Raw genomic sequence first — 19,667 nt, forward strand, 5'->3', positions numbered from 1 at the left:
TTTAGCCTATAAAACCTTTGAAACAGTCTGTGGGACATGGTACATACTCAACATTATTCTTAAAAACAACAGCAATACTCATTAAATTATTACATACAGTAGGATATTCTCTAATTTCAGCACAGATCACAAAAATAGGCTTTTATTAATATAATCTAACTTTCTGCTCAGTAATACAATGAAAACTAGGCGAGGATGTAACGAACAGCAATGATGAGATGAACAGAGATCAGCAATAATCACTCTAGGAAATACTAACTGAGCACTTGTTTTCAATCATGTTTATCGAATTACTCTTCACATACAATAAATTTCATGAAAAGGTCAACATTATAACAAATACTATCTGAGCAGATGCCTGAATATTAGGAATGATGGCAAATAAGCTTTTTCTGATCACGAATGACTTCCTTTTCCATTTTTGACACTACCGTTACCTGTGTTTCTTGTGTAACATGTTGGTGAGGCGGCTCCTCGAGCAAGGTCTTTTCTAGCAGCAGTTTGGAGTAAGTATCCTGCAGTCGCCTAGTTACTGACGGCTCAGAAGGGGGCACGTTTTTTACTTTAGTAAAGGCTTCTTTCTGTTTCCGATAGAGCTCCTGTAATCGTTTGTTCTTCTGCTCAGTGGCCTCCTTTTGAGCCTTCTTCTCTTCATTTTGCTTCCTCTTCCTTTCCTCCTGCTGTCTGACAATGTACTGTCGTACCTCATCTGTGTCGTAGTGGCGCTTTTTGGAAATAACAGGTGGATCTTCATTAGCTGTTATTTTGTCAGGTTTTCTTTTTACTGGGCTATGACTCCTAGGAGCTTGTACTGGTGCTGATGACTTCTGATTCTGTAACTCTCCTGTCTCTTGCCTTGCAGCCTGAACTGCAGAATCCAGCTGTAGGTCGTCAAGAATTCCACGAATTTCAAGAGGTAAAAAGTCCTTATTTAAGGTAGTATTTTCCTCCTGCTTATTATCTGGAAGAGATGGAGCTAATTTCTTTGTATTATTTTCAGACCGAGCTCTACTTCTCGAACGTTCTGAGTTTCGTGGAAGATGTCTATGTGAAACATCCAATCTAGGATCAGATTCTGCTCTTCCAATATGACCCCCTGCAAAGTATGAACTGTTAGTGATGTATTAAAATCCTATACTCATTCCTAAGATTTGTTGTAGTGAGGAGAAAATCAGAGAATGTCACTTTATCTTAAACTCAAATTTAAATATCCTATGAAATTGTTTAAAGAATATTAGAGAAGGAAAGAAAAACATTTTTTTAGAAAAGAATAATTTCAATCTTTAAAAAGAACTATACTTGGCATTTAAAAAATGCATTTTTAATATTTCTGAAGTAAAGACAGATCTTATTGCTGACGTGAATATTTAACTATTAATAGAGAGTTACTATTTCTCTCCCATGCATATTTAATGTTACTATCTCTCTCCATCCCTAAGCCCCTAAAAAAGATGTTTAAAAACCAACAATGTTAAGCTGCCACAATTCTCCAATGAATAACAGACAAGAAATTAAGTATATAGAAAAACAATCATTTTATAATCTAAACATTGATGTGACTTAATTTTAAACTGAGAATGCATATGAATTTATTTACAAGCTAGAGGATAGTGAAGAGGAGTAAATGCAAAGTATATATTGACTTCTATATATACCTAATTATAGTTGTAATTGCATTTCTTACTGAATCCATTCTAGAAGCTCAAATTAATTGAAGCAAATTGTTAATGAAAAGGAAAGCTGGCCTATAGGTATTTGTATTTCATTTCCCAAAATTAGTGTTTATGAAAAAAGTAAGTAGTTATTTCAAAGAGCACTTAAAACACTTCAAAAAGAGAAAAGCAATGCACTTGAGGGTCAAACCAAAGAGTTGTAAGACCCTAGATAGAATTTTGCCACCCAGTTAATGTACACACCCTTGAGAAAAAGCACTTCTCTCTTGGGTCCTGCTTCCTAATCTGTCAAATAAAAAACCCCAACATTGTGAATGGGTGCCTGTGTTGTGTATAGAGGGGTAAGACAGATTGGACTTAATTCCCTTAAGGTCTCTAAAAGTCTAATAAAATCTAATTAAATGATGCTTTTCTATTCACATGACAGCTAAATATAATTAATATAACAAACAGAACTCTTAATAAAAGTCACCATAACATCTATATATGGAAATTATCCATAGACAAGCCCAATAGAACATTTCTTCTTTTATGAGCTACATTCACAATTACAAACCACATTCTTAAAGCATTCTCAAAAGAGTACTTTCACCTCCTCTAAGTACTTACACAAGCAATTTTTAATTGTTCTTCTCAACAATTTTAATTACTGAAACAATTTAATAATTTAATTACTCACCAGACTTAGTAGTTCTTTCTCTTCCACTTCTATCACTTGATGCTGTTCTTCGCTCTTTTTGCTCCACTCTGGGTGCAGGCCCCAGGATCTTCTTTACTAATTTTTGTCCATCTCGCCAAGAGGATGTACTTATCAGACGACTGCTACCTAAACAAGTATATCTAGTCAACCATACAGGTTTTGTAATTAATCTTATGCTTATCGTATGCCAAAGTCAAAAGGTTTACAAGATAATTTTTAACACAATGTCCCAAAAATCAAACAGCAGTTTGTTTAAATCTTGATTTATCCACACATCTCAAATAAGTGTAAAATGCTCTGAAAGTTAAGTACCAAATATTAACGATTCCCAAAACCTCAAGTAGAACACTGAATCCAACAGTTTGGGCACAGAACAAAAATATGTCTTAATTATAGTAAGGGTTTGGTTTACCAACAGTACCTGGCACACTGTAAAATGTATGTCTGCTGAATGAACAAATGACTTAATCTAAGCATAGGAAAAAAATCTGAAGAAACATCTAACAGTTAACAGTGATTACCTTTGAAAGGGATAGTATTATAGGGAATTTCCCATTATATTTTATAGATATGTACCAGAACTACACATTATCCTTTTATGTATAAAACAATGATACTCAAAAAGCAAGTATCATCAACATTTTAAATTACCCTCATTATGAAAGTTCATAAAAATAAAAGTAGGGTCCAATAAATATAGCTGTTGATAAGAGACAAATTATTCATTTACTACTTTCAGATTGTAAAAAAATTAAAATTAGACCATCATACTCCAACACAGGTAGAGTACTGTGTGGCTGTTTTAAATTATAATTTCCATAAGAAATTAGAGAAATGTTCTTGTGGTAAGATGCTAAGAGAAAAAGATAAAATGTTATGAATGCAATGATTACGATCATCTACTATTGTGATTTTAAAACTACTGTAAGGAAATAACAAAATACTAGTACTTTACGTGAGGATAGTGGCTTTCTCTGTTTTCTTCCATTTTTCAAGCTTTCTGTGATGCTGTTTTATTGTATTTATAATAAAAGACATCCTATTTAGAGTTCTTTTAAAAAGGTTCCAATTTGGGTGGATGCCTGGGTGGCTCAGTCTGTTAAGCGTCTGACTTTGCTCAGGTCATGATCCCAGGGCCCTGGGATCGAGTCCCACATCGGGCTCTCTGCTCAGCAGGGAGTCTGCTTCTCCCCCTCTCTCTCCTCTCTGCTTGTGTGCTCTCTCTCTCCCTCTCAAATAAATAAAATTTTAAAAATAATAAAAAGGCTTCAATTTAAAAGTTTAAGTGAAAGTACAGTTTTAATGAAAACATCCAGTATGAAGAAACATGAATTATAAATCTGTGTGTGCTATTTACTTTGTTTTTGCACCTTGTTATTAACCTTAAATGATCTATCTAAAATATTTAAATGGCTTTAAGTCTATTGCTGAATCTATTTATAAGAAACTTTATGTTCTACTGTATGGTGACTAATATAACAAAATAAACATTATTAAAAAGAAAAAGAAACTTTATGTTCTTAAGCAAAATGAGAGAACAGGCTTCTCCTCGATTTCAGCTTAATTTTCCAAATCAAAAGCAAGCAACCATGAATATACTGGGTAGTTATTTATAAATGCTGGTTTCTGAATATGCTGTGTGGTTATTTCTAAATTCTGGCTTTCTGGAATAGTCTCATGCACTCATTGGTAGAAAAAGAGGACTTTAAGTATAGATAAACTACTAATACAGTGTTAGCACATTTAATGACTCTGTCTCTCAGTCACTGCACAGTGTATACATGGGAATTAGCCTACCACAAAACTCGATAAATACAATCCAAGATCAGTATTTACAAGTTATAGTTGTCTCAATGCTTCATTTCGAACTATGCCCCTGGCAAGAATATCAGATAATACCACATGAAAAATAACACTTTGTCATATTTTCATCTTGTAAAAATTAGTTTATATTCCAATAATACATGTTCTTATAAAATTTTATTTTGGGGGGCACCTGGGTGACTCAGTCAGTTAAGCTTCTGCTGTTGGTTCAGGTCATGATCTCAGGGTCCTGGGATCGAGCCCCACGTTGGGCTCCCTGCTCAGCAAGAAGTCTGCTTTTCTCTCTCCCTGCTTTGCCCCTCCCTCCAGCTCGTGCTCTCTCCCTCTCTCTTTCTCTCAAATAAATAAATAAAATCTTTTTTTTTTTAATTTTATTCTTTATTTTTTATTTGTATACAGGCAGGTCATTCTGACATCTAGAGTTAACAATGAGTGTCACAAAATAAGTTATTTGATTTTCTATAGATTAGTCTATGACCAGAAAAACAAGTACCTGATTAAAAACCAGTGCCCCCTCACTCCTGCTCCATGCTCCCATAAGACCTTGTAGAGTCCCTATGATACATTCATCACATTTTAATGCTGTTCTCCTGACAAGACTGTAAGTTCCAAGAAGGCAGGGGCCATGTACTACCACTGTATTGCCTAAACTTAGTACAGCAGGTGCCTCACATAGAGCAAGTGCTCACAAATAGCTCCATAATGAACAAATGTAAGAATGACTGATTCTGAATGTCTCCAAAATAAAAGTGACAAATTCCGAACTTCCTCCACTCTCTCACCCCAAATTACCCACTAACATGAATAGGACAGCTAAATAACCATTTTCAGGATAGCCAGAAATAATATTACTATTAATGGAATCATATCTAACATTTGAGTGCTTACCATGTGTCAAATACTGAGTTCCTTTAGGTATTAACTATTTTAGTTTTCACAACAACCCTGTAAGAGAAGTACTACTGCTTTCCCATTTTACATATGGAGAAACAAAGAGACACAAAAATTAACTTACTCACCAAAGGAACAAAGCTAGACATGACAGAACTAGGCTATAAATCCAGGCAACCTGAATTGGGCCTGAAGTGTTAATCGCTATAAAACTAGGGAATTTTCATTTTCCCTGTCCTGATCTATTTAGAGTCTGGCCTGACCACTATTGGTATGGGCTGCCATGCTTTTCTTATGCAACACTTATTCTCTTATGAGAATAAGTGAAGGGACTGAGTGACAGTTATAAGCAATCCCTTTATATATAAAAGTTCACTACATAAAAATCATTATCTTTAGTCTAGTTCATTTCTTTTTTAAAGATTTTATTTATTTATTTGTCAGAAAGAGAGAAAGACTGAGCACAAGCAGGGGTAGTGGCAGGCAGAGGGAGAGGGAGAAGCAGGCTCCCTGCTGAGCAAGGAGCCTGCTGTGGGATTCGATCCCAGGACCCTGGGATCATGACCTAAGCCGAAAGCAGACCCTTAACCAACTGAGCCACCCAGGCATCCTAGTTAATTTCTATTAAAAATAATGATATAAAAATGTGGGGGGAGTGATGTGTTCAGTATTATGGTGAACATAAGGTTTCATGAGTATATACAGATATGAAAAGTCATCAAACTAACATTCTAACTATGTGCATCTTATTCTGTGTCACTTATACCTCAATAAAACACATATACAAAATGATGATACGGAAAATGTACTGAATTTTTCTATGTGCCATTTGCTTAACAAACATTTATTTCCATATAGAATGCCATTTCAGTATTATGTAATTTTAGGGTGGACATGATATTGAGAAAACTAACCTGTTTTGCCTTCTGGACTTGATAATTGTGTTACCTTTTGGACTTTTCGTACCGGCTTGACCGCTTTCTTCTCTTTACTTTTTTCAGCAGGTTTCTCTTTCATAGAGATATCATCTGAAAAGCAGAAACTCTCATAGTAAATATTATAATGATTCCTACCCACCCACGCATCCTCTCCCCAGTATGAAAAATCAGTATAAAGTATATGATTCAGGTAGGGAGAAAAAAACCCTTCGCTGAGGCTATTTCTGTGACCCATAAGCTATCAATGCCAACTCCTCATAAGGAAAGGTCTAAAGATTACCACTACCCCCACTGTTAGGTTCTAATTATTTTTTGTTTTTCATTTTTGTTTTGTTTTGTTTTCAGAAAACCCTCGAGAAATTTACCTCACTTTCACAAACTGGAAGAAGCTATAAAAATAATGCTTTCCAAGCCAGGGTCATATCATCTATAGAATCTCACAGGTGAGCACTTTCACAGATTCCTATTTCACTTAAAAATTCCTATGTAAAAAACCAAGATATTCATGAACTTCTAGAATAAACTTTATAAAATACTCAATATAATAATCCCAAATAATGTCAAGGTATTTCACATATAAATTACTAGTCACTAATTTTTTAAATTCCAATCTAGGGGAATAGACTAGCTATACATATAAACTTGAAACATCAAACTCAATTACAGATCTGAAGAACTATAAACTTAAAATACATATAGAGCTCTGCATTCTGGGCAAAGTGGAAGTGTGAGTCAAAGGCCCTAAAGCAGGAGCCTCTGAGAAACAGCAAGCTGGCCAGTGTGAGTGAAATGAACAAAGAGAAAAGTAGAAAGAACTAGAGTCTGAGACATAACTGAGGGCCAGATCATGTTGGGCTTTACGAGTCATCGTAAGAACTGCAGGTTTTACCTAAGAATGAGATTGAGAGGTTTTTGGAAGTTTGGGGGAAAGGGAGTGATATGACCTAAATTAAATTTTAACAAGCTTACTCTAGCAGCTGTGATGAGAACAGATGCATTAGAAGAAGCAGAAGACCAGTGAGAAGGCTACTGCAATAATCACACAAGAGACTCATGGTGGCTTAGACCTATGGAGCAGTGACAAAGGTGGGAAAGTGTTTATATTTTTAGATATATTTTGGGCAATATGAAATATAAGGTCTGGGAAAATTATGAGAGTCAAGGACAACTCAAGATTTGAGGTCTATACCCCTGAAACAAATAATACATTATATGTTAATTAATTGAATTTAAATTAACAAAAAAAAAAGATTTGGGGCCTGAACAAGAAGAAAGATAGGATGGAGGGACTACGAGAGGTGAAGGTTTAAGGGGTATATCATGACCTCATTTAGTTAGCTAGCTCCATTTTGGATATATTGAGAAACCCATTATACATCCAAAGGGAGATGTGGAGTTAGCAGCTGGACACAACTCTAAGTTCAGAGAAGTCTAGGCTAGAGACGTATATTTGGGAATCATCGGCAACAGAAAATATTTAAACCCTGAGACTAGATGAGCTTGCCTAGTGTGTATGTAATAAGTAGTAGGAGTAGTAGCAGTAGCAGAAGGAGAAGAAGAAAAAGAAAAAAGAAAAAGAGAGAGAGGAAGAGAAAAGAAAAGAGGGGAAAAAAAGGATAGATCTAGGTACTGAGACCAGGGCGTGGCTATGTTTAGATATCAGGGAATCGATTAGGGGGAAAAAAAAACCCAACAACTGAAAAGCAGCACCTAGACTCAGAAGGAAAACCAAACATTTAAGGTATTCTAGATGTCAAGTAAAAAGTTTCAAGAAAGAAGTAACTGATTATGTCTAATGTTGCAAAAAGATCAAGATGACAACTGAAAATTAAACACTGGATTTAGCAATGTGGAAGTCACTGATGACCCTAAAATTAGCAGTCCACAGAGAAGCTGGAGCAAAAACCAAATAGAAAAGATTCAAGAGTAAAAGGGAAGAAAAAACCTGGAGACAATGAGTATAAGGCAACTTTTTGAAGCTGTGCTGTAAATAGGAGAGAAACAAGGCAGTAACTGAAGAGAGCAGGGCCAAAAGAGGGGTTCTTTTATGATGGCTGAGATAACAGCACGTCATCAAACAGTGTGTTGATGGGCATGACCTTGTAGAGAAGGAAAACTTGATGACGCAAAGAAAGGAAATAAGGACAAAGTAATGTCCTTAAATACACAAAAGTAAATGCAATCTAAAACACAAGTAAATGGGTCAGTCCTAGCCAAAAAGACAGAGTTCAACCATTATAGCGAGAAGGCAGTCTTTTTTTTTTTTTTAAGCAGGTTCCACGCCCAGCACGGAGCCCAAAGTGGGGCTCGAACTCACGACTCTGAGATCATGACCTGAGCTGAGATCAAAAGGTGGACGCTTAATTGAATGAGCCACCCAGGCACCCCGAGAAGGCAGTCTTAATAGACCTCTTAAAGAATTCTTTGGTGCACATCATTCTACTAGTCTATAAAGATACTGACCTATGAAGGTATATTGTTATTATCCCTAGAAAATCAAGGAAGAGGGGTTATGTAACACTGGTGGTACAGAGCTAGAATCTGACTCAACTTGTAAGCTGATTCTAAAATCTTTGCTCTTAACTACTCCCTTTCCACCTGAGGAAAAAAATTCTAAATACAGTGTTCCAATAATAATAGTAGGAAAACTGGACTGGACACTTAATACCAGAAAATTTACTAGTAAAATCTCTATGGGGGCTTAGTAGAAAAATCTCGGGCTTTAGAGTCAGACAGAGTTGGCTTTGAATCTTGGCTTCAATTCTCAACTACCTTATACAACCTTGGGAAAATTACTCTGTAAGCCTCCATTTCCACAACTATAAAAAAAAATACCTAAGTCTAAGAATGCAGCACCTTGCCCCCAATCACATCAAGTGTTCAATAACTAGAAACGTTATTATATGACCTTCCTATTTCCCTCTTCCAATCTTTCCTAAGTCCCTCCTCTTTCCAATTCTGTAAATGTATTCCCTTCCTATAATGTTTTTCTTTCTGCATTTGGCTCTCATGTTCCTATCATCTTATCTGCTGCCTGCCAAGTTACTGACCATCTCAAAGATCTCAGAGGTCTATTAGAAATAAACTTCAACCACACGCAGCTATGTTTCCTTCAAATCAGACAGGCCTGACTTTGAAAGTCCCTCAGGTTAAAAATAGCCTAGTTTCTGTCTCATCAGACATGTATACTAATTTTACTCCTGGAGCAGAGCCTAGAGGCTAAGAGAGCCTTATGACTGAAAGCTTAACTATTTTCGTATACCATGCAGTTAAAAAAAGAAAATATCTTTAGTTTGGTGACAATTTTATGTTTAAATATGATGTTAGACAGCATACATGATAAAATATGCAAAATCTAAGAAAGCTCTATTCTCACCTCCAAAGTGAAGTGCTAAGTCTCGATATAGTTCTCTACTCATGTTTTGAAAGTCAGCCTCCTGCCACACTTTCCCATCAGGTGTTCGAATCTTGGTCTCTGAAGGATTGAAGCCTAATTTATACCAACAATACAAAACATTCTTATCAAAGTTGCATTATAAATTCTGTTATACTTTTTTAAGTGAGATATAATTAACATACTATAAAATTCACTCTTTTAAAGTATACAGTTCAATGGTTTTTAGTATATTCACAAAGTTATGGACCTATCCCCACTATCTAATTTCCTGTACCCATTAGTAGCCACTCCTCCATCACTCTCTCTATTCCCTGGCAACCACAAATCTACTTTCCTTCTTCATGGATTGACATATTCTGGACAGGTCATTCAAATAGGATCATACAATCCGTGGCCTTTTGTGTCTGCCTTCTTTCACTTAACATAATGTTTTCACTGACTGTGTAACATGTATCAAAGCTTTTTTCCTTTTTATTACTGAATAATATTCCATTGTATGAATATACCAACACTGTTTATCCACTTATCAGGTGATAGACCCTTGAATTGTTTCCACTTTTTGGCTGGTATTAACAACATTGCTATGAACATTCATGTACAAGTTTTCCACTGGACATATGTCTTCAATTCTCTTGTATATTATACCTACGATTGCAATTGCTGGGTCATATGGTAACTCCATGTTTAACTTTTTGAGGACTGTCAAACCATTTTCTAAAAGAGCTGCACCATTTGATATTCTATTAAGCAATGTATGAGGGTTCCAATTTCTCTACATCCTCATCAACACTTGTTATTGTCTCTTGTTTTTATAAGAGGATCCTAGCGGTTGTGAATGGTATCTCACTGAGGTTTTGATTTGTGTTTCCCTAATAACAAGTGTTGTTAGCTTTATACGCTTTTTAAAGAAGGATGCATAATTAGTTACCACATAATGTCTTGACAAATACTGTTTGGAAAAAGTAAGCTTCAGTGAGATGAAGCAATTTACATTTGTTCAAAAAGGCTAGAAATGGAGAAGCAGTAAATTAAATGATAAGTGAATGTCATTCATAAATTATGGATTTCAGGGACAGAACTACTCTTCTCAGGACTAAGAAAGAGACAACACTAAATCTTCTTTCTTTGAAGACAGGCATTAATTGCTACTATCTGTCCAATTTTGCCTATGGCTTAACAAGCAGACAAGCTGCTATCTACACAAGCAAAATGCACGCAAAGTGTGGAAAACAGGTCTTGAAAGCATATTTGTTCAACTTCTCAACAAACATTAGATATGTGCTATTTCCTAGGGATTAATATTCTGATTTCTTACTTTGAATTTATCTTTACTCTTTAAGAAATACACTAAACTTGGAATGTTATTTTACAAAATAATAAAATAATGAATATGGATGATAACTAGAATAGTATAAAGATTTATATTTTCAGATGGGTTCAACTTACCAAACAACTGGCAGCCAATAAATATTTGTAAAATTAAATCAATGTAAAGAATAGACTGGAGTCAGAAATGGGTAAAAGCACTCCAGAAGTGTTAAATAAAATGTACTAAATTAATTACATGTCTAATAGAAATCAATCTATTCAGCTCTTAGGCACAATAGCATAAAGCTTAATTTCACCTGACATTTGCGGCGAGGGGCACGCCATCATGCCTATACAAAGAAAAATTTTATAAATGTAGTGTCCAGTCTGTTGCAAGCTATAGTCTGTAATAAGAAAGTGTGGCAATCCTATGCCAATCTCTCTCTCTCTCAACTTCTCATCACCGTCACCATCACCCCTAACTCATGTCTCTATATTCAACTCTTACCATTTTTTTCTCCTCTCCTCTTAAGGAAACATTTATCTCTATGGGAGCCTTTCTTTATATTTGCATCTTTACTTATAAATTAACTTGAAGAAGGTTTCAATATCTACAACAGTTTTTTTTTTCTGTCCCCCAATTTTAGAGTAGTCCCCCCTTTACACTTTCCGCAATTTCCATGACCCTCTGTCAACCCTGGTGCAGAATCAGGTGATCCTTGCCTTGTCAGAAGGCCAAGAGTAGTAGCCTAACGCTATGTCACAGGGCTCACGTCACTCACTTCATCTCCTCACAACAGGTTCACCATCATCTCACAGCATCACAAGGAAGCTGAGCACAGTACATAACTTTTATTTTAGTATATTGTTATAATTGTTCCATTATTACTGTTAACTGTATCTAATTTATAAACTGAACTTTATCACAGGCATGTACGTATAGGAAAAAAGTAGTATTTATAGGGTTCAGTACTGTCCAGTTTCAGGATCCACTGGGGGTCTTGGAATATATCCCCCAAGGATAGGGAGGACTACTATATTTTCATTCTTTGTCCCCTTTTTTCTTACTAGCTGAATTCATTGACTAGAATAAAAAATTTACTGTGCATTTATGTTCAAGACATTGTACTAGGCTCTGAAATAAAATAAGGATGACCAATATAAGGTCTTAAACTTCATGGGCATTTACACCAGGAAGAAAAATGCATGCAAACAACTAAGAATAAAACAAAAATCACATAAACATTGTTTGTGTTCAGTACTTCAAATTTTAAAGCAGAATCATAGAACACTTCCTGTGTCTTTAAAGAAAGAAAAAACATACACGAAAAACCAAAGTTTAGAATAAGCTTAGTATACTAACAACGGTATAAAAAAAGAAAGAAAATAAACACACACACTCTCTGTGTATGCAAAAATTATCTCTGGAAGGATATATAAATTGTTAACACAAGTAATCTCCAGAAAGGGAACCAGGTAGTTGGAGCACAAGAGCTTTTCAAGGTATACCCTTTTTGTCTTTTGAATTGTGAACCAAGTGAATTTATTACGTATGTGAACAAGAAAAATTAAAATGTCACTTTAGAATACAGCATATTAAGATCCTTTTAATTTACACTGCCAAAAAGTTGACAAAAAGTAGTTTTTCATTGTTGGAAAAAGCAAATCCATTGCTTGGGACATCGGAAACTATATTGTTATGATTTCTCAAACGTATGCTACATTTCATAAATTAGCCACCCAAAAATTCTATTTGTAAAATATTTTAATACGAAAACTAACAGGTTAAAAAATAAAGAAGTCAAAGGTATATGGGAAATCCAGTCACCAACTCAAAGGAAGTTAAGATTTTAAGATTTTTACTCCAGTTCTTAGCGTTGTGTTTTGTTTTGTTCTGTTTTTAATTTTTAGATTTTTGTAAATTATTAAATACAGATTTAAATTATTAAATACAGATTTAAGTTGACCATCTTAACTTGCCTTAGGTGGAATAACTTTTGGAATTTCAGAACTTTGATTTCTAGAATAAATACACCTTAAATGTACAATCTTCATTTAATGATCTGACAGTATAGCAGAAGTTTTGGATAATCACTATCACAGAACTAACAAGACCATTTTGACCCCACCATTTGGTATTTGCTCTGTTAACAGTGTGGACAATTACTACATGGTACACAAATGAGTAGAAGGATATGAAATAATTTAATTAATAATACATTAGACCAATCCTGGCTAACAGAGCAAGTTTTCAGTATTCTAAAGTAACTGTTCACAATTTTATCACAAATTAGCAAGAATAAAATGCAAATTATCCATCTCTTATCTAATTTACAATGAATATCACTAGCAAAACATGATATGGAACACAAAATAAAACTGATAATGGCTCTAACTATATATATAAAATCTGCTCTGGAGAAAAAGACTAAAACACCTTAGGACTACAAAGAACTGCAAAGCTGGTCAGAGAAAAGTTAGACTTGGTAGAAAAATACAAAATAAAATTATAGCAAAAACTGTCCTAGTTTGTTTACGACTTAAAATTAACAGAAAAAAAATGAATCTTGACAATATTTCGATCTTTATACTCTTACCTAGGAAAACTGAACTTTGAAAGTATCCACAAAAGAAAGGCTATGGTAGCGGAAGTTTTAATGACAAAAGTCTAACAAGAGACTGATCTGGTCAATGAATCAACTCTTCATATTAAAGACTTTAAATGAACAACCCCGAAAATAATTTCAGGAACATAAAAATACAAACTCCTTAAAACCATCATATATAAAAACTTGAGTTGCCTACAAAACAGAAATTCTCTTGGAAAAGCATTTTCTCAATGAAAATTTTTCTATATTGGTATAAATCTGATTTATTTTATTTTTTAGGGGCGCCTGGGTGGCACAGCGGTTAAGCGTCTGCCTTCGGCTCAGGGCGTGATCCCGGCATTGCGGGATCGAGCCCCACATCAGGCTCCTCCATTATGAGCCTGCTTCTTCCTCTCCCACTCCCCCTGCTTGTGTTCCCTCTCTCGCTGGCTGTCTCTATCTCTGTCAAATAAATAAGTAAAATCTTAAAAAAATAAAAATTAAAAAAAAAATCTGATTTATTTTATTTTTTAAATATTTTAGGTATAAACCTGATATAAATATTTCTCAAACATGGGAGGGAAACCATTATTGTCAAAACTCAAAGTTTAAAATAGTAAGAGGATCAAAATATCAGTGCTAAAATATTCTGTAACCAAATGTAACTAGAATTGACTAAATTATCTTTTAAACATTTACTTTTGAAAGAATTCCTAACAGCAATCCAAATACAATGGCAGAATAAGAGTAATATTCTTCCAGTTATCTGAAAATGGTACTAATTCTTATTTTCTCTTTTGTTCAACTTATTAACTGTTCAGATAGGGGTTCTTAAATTATAAGAATCTCCTGAGGGACTTGTTAAAAATTCCAGTTCTGGACTCTATACCCAAAAATTCTGATTCAGGTCCAGTGTAGCATCCAAGTTTCTGCATTTTTGACCTGCACCTTGAATTCATTTCTTAAGCATTTGATTTGAGAATCACATCCTGTTCTAAAGATAATCCTCTCTGCTCAAATACATTGTAGGGAGAAACGGGGAGAAGAAGGCAGGAAGACAGAAAGACACAAAGACCGATTACAAACCTTTATATGTTGGAGCAGGTGGTGCTGTTGCCACTTTCCTGACTTTTGCTGTCACTGAGTTATCAACATTAACAACCATTACTGGATGGTCAATATGACCCAGATTCTGGCCCCGGCCATTTGTTTCTTCTGAGTGTTCCCACTGTTTTCTAATTCGCTCCTTGAGTTTTTCCAGTTTGACATCATGTTGTCGCTGCTTTAAGATATCTAACCTTTGGGAATTAGAAGTACTAGTAGAGGATGGAGAAGAGTCAGTTATCCGCAACACTCTTGGATCAACATCATGGCCCATGTTACTTACAGAAGCCTTCTCATTTCCTTTTGCTCTATTAGGATTTTCTTCCTCAGTTCTCACAGGAGCTGCCATCTTAATCAAACATTCAGAATTTTGCAATGCATCAATTGCTGGTCGATCATTTAAAAACCTAACCACTGTATCATTGATGACAGATGACTGGGAGCTCTCAAAATCACAGCAATGTACATTCAGTTCTTCTCGATTGCCTATCATCCGGTTCCTGTTCTCAGGCTTTTCTTCATTAACATCCACACAATATACATGCTTTGACTCTAGATGGCTAGGATTCATACTGGAAGTTGTACCATGGATTTCCCTATTATTAAAAAATAATAAGTTTTGAATAAAGATTTCAAAAATCAAATTGAAACCAGTCATACAAACTGAAGGGAGAACTCTAAGCTAACATTAGATATCCCAAAAAAGTTTTGGAATTCCAGTAGGTTAAGTAACAAAATAACCATTACTGATATTAAGATTCAATGCTCAATGCCCCCTCTATCAAGTTAAATGGCAAATAACCTAAATCATTAATCTGCATATTATAAAATAAGAAATACACAAAAGATGTATGTAGAGATTTCCTTAAGAAATCCCAGAAAATAGGATTACAATCTGACTTTGGATATTCCCTTGACATCTATTACCAAAATGTATATTTTACTTCTCTATGAAATCTTTTTTTTTTTCCTCTATGAAATCTTAAATACAGGAAAAAAAGTTCTCAAATTTTGTATTGGTAACTTCTAAATAATGCACCAAATTAGCAAACAGATTGGAACTAGAGTAAAGTAGAGGTGTAATAAATGTTTTCCTCCACATAAATGTAGTTAGGGAAGTCAAGTGTCTCCGAACCACAGACCACTTTTTTTGGTAGCTTCAAACTATGTAAAGCACATCTAGAAATTGTGGAATAAGCAAAGACTAGGCATTGCCAAAGTACATATCACAAAGTCCATATTCTCTACTCATAAAAACATTAGCAAAAGCCTTCCTCCAGAGGTTATTTTTATTTTATTCTATTTATTTATATTTATTTTATTTATTATTTATTTATTTTATTTATATTATCATTCTAATAAGTTATATTTTAGGAACAGAAACAGTTTACTAAAAGGGACGTTAATGAAGACAAGCCTCAGCAATAAGAAAAGGACATGACTTATGAAAAAATACCTAACAAAATTGTAAAAGCAAACATAACAATCTGGATCTGCAATGTTTGAAAGAGTAGACATTAGCCACATGTGGCTACTGAGCACTTGAAATGTGGTTAGCCCAAATGGGAGACACGCTACAATGTAAATTACATACCAGATTCTAAAGACTTAGAATGACAACAAAAAAAGAATGTAAAACATCTTCATGTGTCTAGGTATGGGACTACTAAACAAGTTAAATTATGTGTGGCTCACATTAACAATTCTATTATACACCTTCATGTAAAGGCATAAAACTCTAAATACCACAAGATTTCTTAAAGCCATAATTCTGTTATAGCGTAATATGGTAATTTTATCTATTATGAGTCTATGAGTATGTGCATTTTTCTAAGGAGACAGTCTGCAGTTTTCATCAAATTCTCACTGGAATCTATGACCCAAAAAACATTAGACCCTGTTCTGAATGGTTGATTATTCAACAAGATAGGGGCTGTGAACTGACTCCTGTAGATTGCACTAGAGATCAAGACTAAATTCAGTTATTTGCACTACCTTTACCAGACCACAATAATTCATAGCTAAAATGATTTAAGTATAAACTTAGCACATGTAAAGAATAAAATAAAGCATATAAAGGCAGTTTACATATCATGTCACAATCTTAAAAAGGGAAGGACAGTTGATCCCGCGCCGCTAAAAAAAAAAGTAATGTCATAGTCTTTCATTAACTCATTCATTAAATATTTACAGAATACATATAAGGGTATTTATTATACAATTCTTTTTTTTTTTTTTTGAGTTTTTCCAGTTTGACATCATGTTGTCACTGTTGTTTAAATTTTCACAATAAATGTTAGGAAAAATATTTATGGAATACTTAATAAATGACAGGCACTAGGCTAATGTTTTGAGAATAAGACAGATTTATACATAAGCTAACGTAATGGGTAGATATGGAATCAAAATATAATGCAACATGAAAATGCTTTAACAGAGGAAGTTATATAGTATTATAAGAGCACAGGAAGGATTAAATAGGCTGCGGGAATGAAGTGGGATAGAAAGAGATCTGGCAATGTTTCATACAGAAGGTGCTAAAAATGATGGAGTTAGCCAGGTGAAGGATGTTCTATTCACAGCTATCCTATGGGTTCCTTTTAATCCTAAAAGACATATATTTTACAAAATTTTAAATATCAAGTGGCATTCTTGGCAGGAAGAATACCAGAATATCAATAAAGAGTAATTTATAGTTTCAATTCCGATGGTGATTATGTTTCTAGGCAAGCTGCTTAATATTTGTGTGGTTAAAGACTTCTGAACTCTGACTATTTTTCACATTTTTTCTTTCTCCTTTTACTAAATTATGAACTTTTACCCAGATCAATTCCCTGGCTTTCTCTCTGTATCTTCTTCACCATTTTTATCACTTCAACGCTAGTGAAAACTCCCAAATTTATATTCCCAGCCCTGACCTTTCCCACACATTTCTGCTCAAATTTTTAAATGCCTACTGAATATTTTCACCTAGATATTTCAAAATTGTATCAAATCAAATATTGATATTATGAACTGATATGAACCCATGATCTACCTCCATCTCCCAAATTCTTTATCTCAAATTTAAGAGTACAAACATATACTCAGTAGTATCTGGCACCATCATGAAACATCTTGACTTACTGACATTTTAGAATACTAAAAATGTTAATAAATGAAACAAAGAAATAAAAGGTCCAGTGTTTATTTTTTATTACTATTTCTTATACTGACAGTATTAACACATATTTTATAATATTAGTAAAATGTTTCTCAAATATAAAATTCTATCATTTTATCTACTGAATATCCTAAATTACCAGCTAACAAAAATATACATCATTTGATAGTATCTATACTATCAAAATTCATACATCAATCCTGAACATCTGACAGTAAGTTGCTGAAAAGAGCCATTAACAACAAAGTGAAACAATAAACCAACTCACATTCTCAATAGGAAAGAAATTTTAGGTAACTGATTGATGCTACCAAAAAAAAAAAAAAAAGAAGAAGAAAACTAAGCTATAAAAAGTTCATTATGCATAACACCTAATCTGAGATATTAAGGAAAAAAAATTCGTATTTCCAGAGACTGAATAATCTGTCTACAGGAAACATATATATTACAATGGTGGTAGCCTGGGCCACTACTTCTTCCCTCCAAATATTTAATCTGTAAAAGAATAGAAAGTCAGTATTTCATAATATAAAAGATTTTTGCTTTATCTTTTTGGAAAATGATAAAGGTAATAATACTAGAGTCATAGTCCTATGAAAAACTCAGAAAATAAACCATAATCTTATTGTAAATATTACAATAATCCTATTTGATAATTTGTTTTTAAACACTAACCTGTAAGAAACCAAAGGTTCACGAAACTCCACACGGTTATTCTTCTTTACGTTACTCTCCAGGGTGGTAACTCTGAGAGGACTCCGAGATTTCTCTTTTCGTGATTTAGAAGATTTGGAGGTTGGAGCATTAACCCAAGAATCATCCAGGTATCTACCATCTAAAGAAAAAGGAAATCTGTAAGAATATATGACTGCCTCTAAATTTGACTAGTATCTGTGAAAATAACAGGTATCTGTAATTTCTGGCATCTCTAGTTGGATATTATATAAGTAGATGGGAAACATTCAGGCTAAATTATTATAGTAACTCAATCTAAAAAGAAAAAACTATTCTGAACAATGAAAAACTCTACATATAAAATTATTTTTTGTCAAAGGCGGTCACCAACTTAAAAAAAAATTATCACGTAAAACCCAACAGACTCAGAGACTTAAAAAAAAATTAGTTTTAATGGAAAGTACTAACCTCTAGCTTTCAGCCCATTAATTAAGAAATCACAGAATTACATATATGAAAGGTATCAAAGAAAGTATTTGCATTTTGTCAATTTATGACAATATCTGTTAGATATTCCAATTATGAGTTAAACCCCCCTAAAAATATGTAAAACTCATTAGGTCCACTAAATCTCAAAGTTGATAGATCTGTGAATTTAAAAAAAAAGACATATATAATTCCAAACACTTGAAATCAAATTCTTATCACTAAAAACCAATGAAAACTCACTGTCAAAGGTGATGTAGTGATGCTCAAGTCCCTGATCAAAAGATCGTGAAAATATGGGGCACCTGGGTGGCTCAGTCGGTTAAGCATCCGACTTTTGATTTCAGCTCAGGTCATGATCTCAGGGTTGTGAGATCGACCCCCACAATGGGCTCCGTGCTTGAGATTCTCTCCCTCTCCCTTTGCCCTCCCCCCTGCTTGTTCTCTAAAATAAAAAAAAATCAAAAACTGTTAAAAAAAAAAAAAGATGGTGAAAACATCATCTACAGTCACTGAACATGAGGCTGCTTCATAACTACATGGTACCAAAGACAAAAAAACTAAATGTTGATGAGGTATCATCTCTAACAAAAGAGCTAGCAAATATAAGGGACTATAAAAAGAAATTAAGCTGAAACAAAACTAACATCAAGATTTATATTTAATATATTTGTATCTTTGGAAGTAACTTTATACATACCTTTTCTACTTATTTTTCGGGTAGCACTTGCAGAAGATTTCTTGGTATCCATGACAGAATCAAACACAGCTGTACTTGTAGGGGCTACTTCTAATTTGTTTTCAATGTGTCTCAGCTAAAGTTTAAACACCATCACAACAAATAGGTTAATTCTGTAAATAAACCAGCTACCACTGGTTGACATAGTTAATTTTTTATTTTTTACCTCTTTTTTTTTTTT

The 19,667-nt window shown here is 34.1% G+C and overlaps 1 protein-coding gene across 1 annotated transcript in view; it reads right to left on the bottom strand.

The window, feature by feature from the left end:
* CEP350 (centrosomal protein 350) overlaps nucleotides 1–19,667 on the bottom strand; it is a 150,859-nt gene that overhangs the window by 104,180 nt on the left and 27,012 nt on the right. Inside the window, exons 4-10 of the mRNA XM_040636325.1 lie at nucleotides 19,448–19,562; nucleotides 18,262–18,421; nucleotides 14,406–15,019; nucleotides 9,403–9,516; nucleotides 6,003–6,116; nucleotides 2,353–2,499; nucleotides 438–1,096 (exon numbers count right to left, since the gene is read on the bottom strand). Coding sequence (XP_040492259.1) covers nucleotides 438–1,096; nucleotides 2,353–2,499; nucleotides 6,003–6,116; nucleotides 9,403–9,516; nucleotides 14,406–15,019; nucleotides 18,262–18,421; nucleotides 19,448–19,562 — 1,923 coding nt within the window. The remainder of the gene's footprint in view (nucleotides 1–437; nucleotides 1,097–2,352; nucleotides 2,500–6,002; nucleotides 6,117–9,402; nucleotides 9,517–14,405; nucleotides 15,020–18,261; nucleotides 18,422–19,447; nucleotides 19,563–19,667) is intronic.

This window comes from Ursus maritimus, unplaced genomic scaffold (assembly GCF_017311325.1).
Source record: "Ursus maritimus isolate PB19 unplaced genomic scaffold, ASM1731132v1 scaffold_2, whole genome shotgun sequence".
In the NCBI taxonomy this organism is placed as follows: Eukaryota; Metazoa; Chordata; class Mammalia; order Carnivora; family Ursidae; genus Ursus; species Ursus maritimus.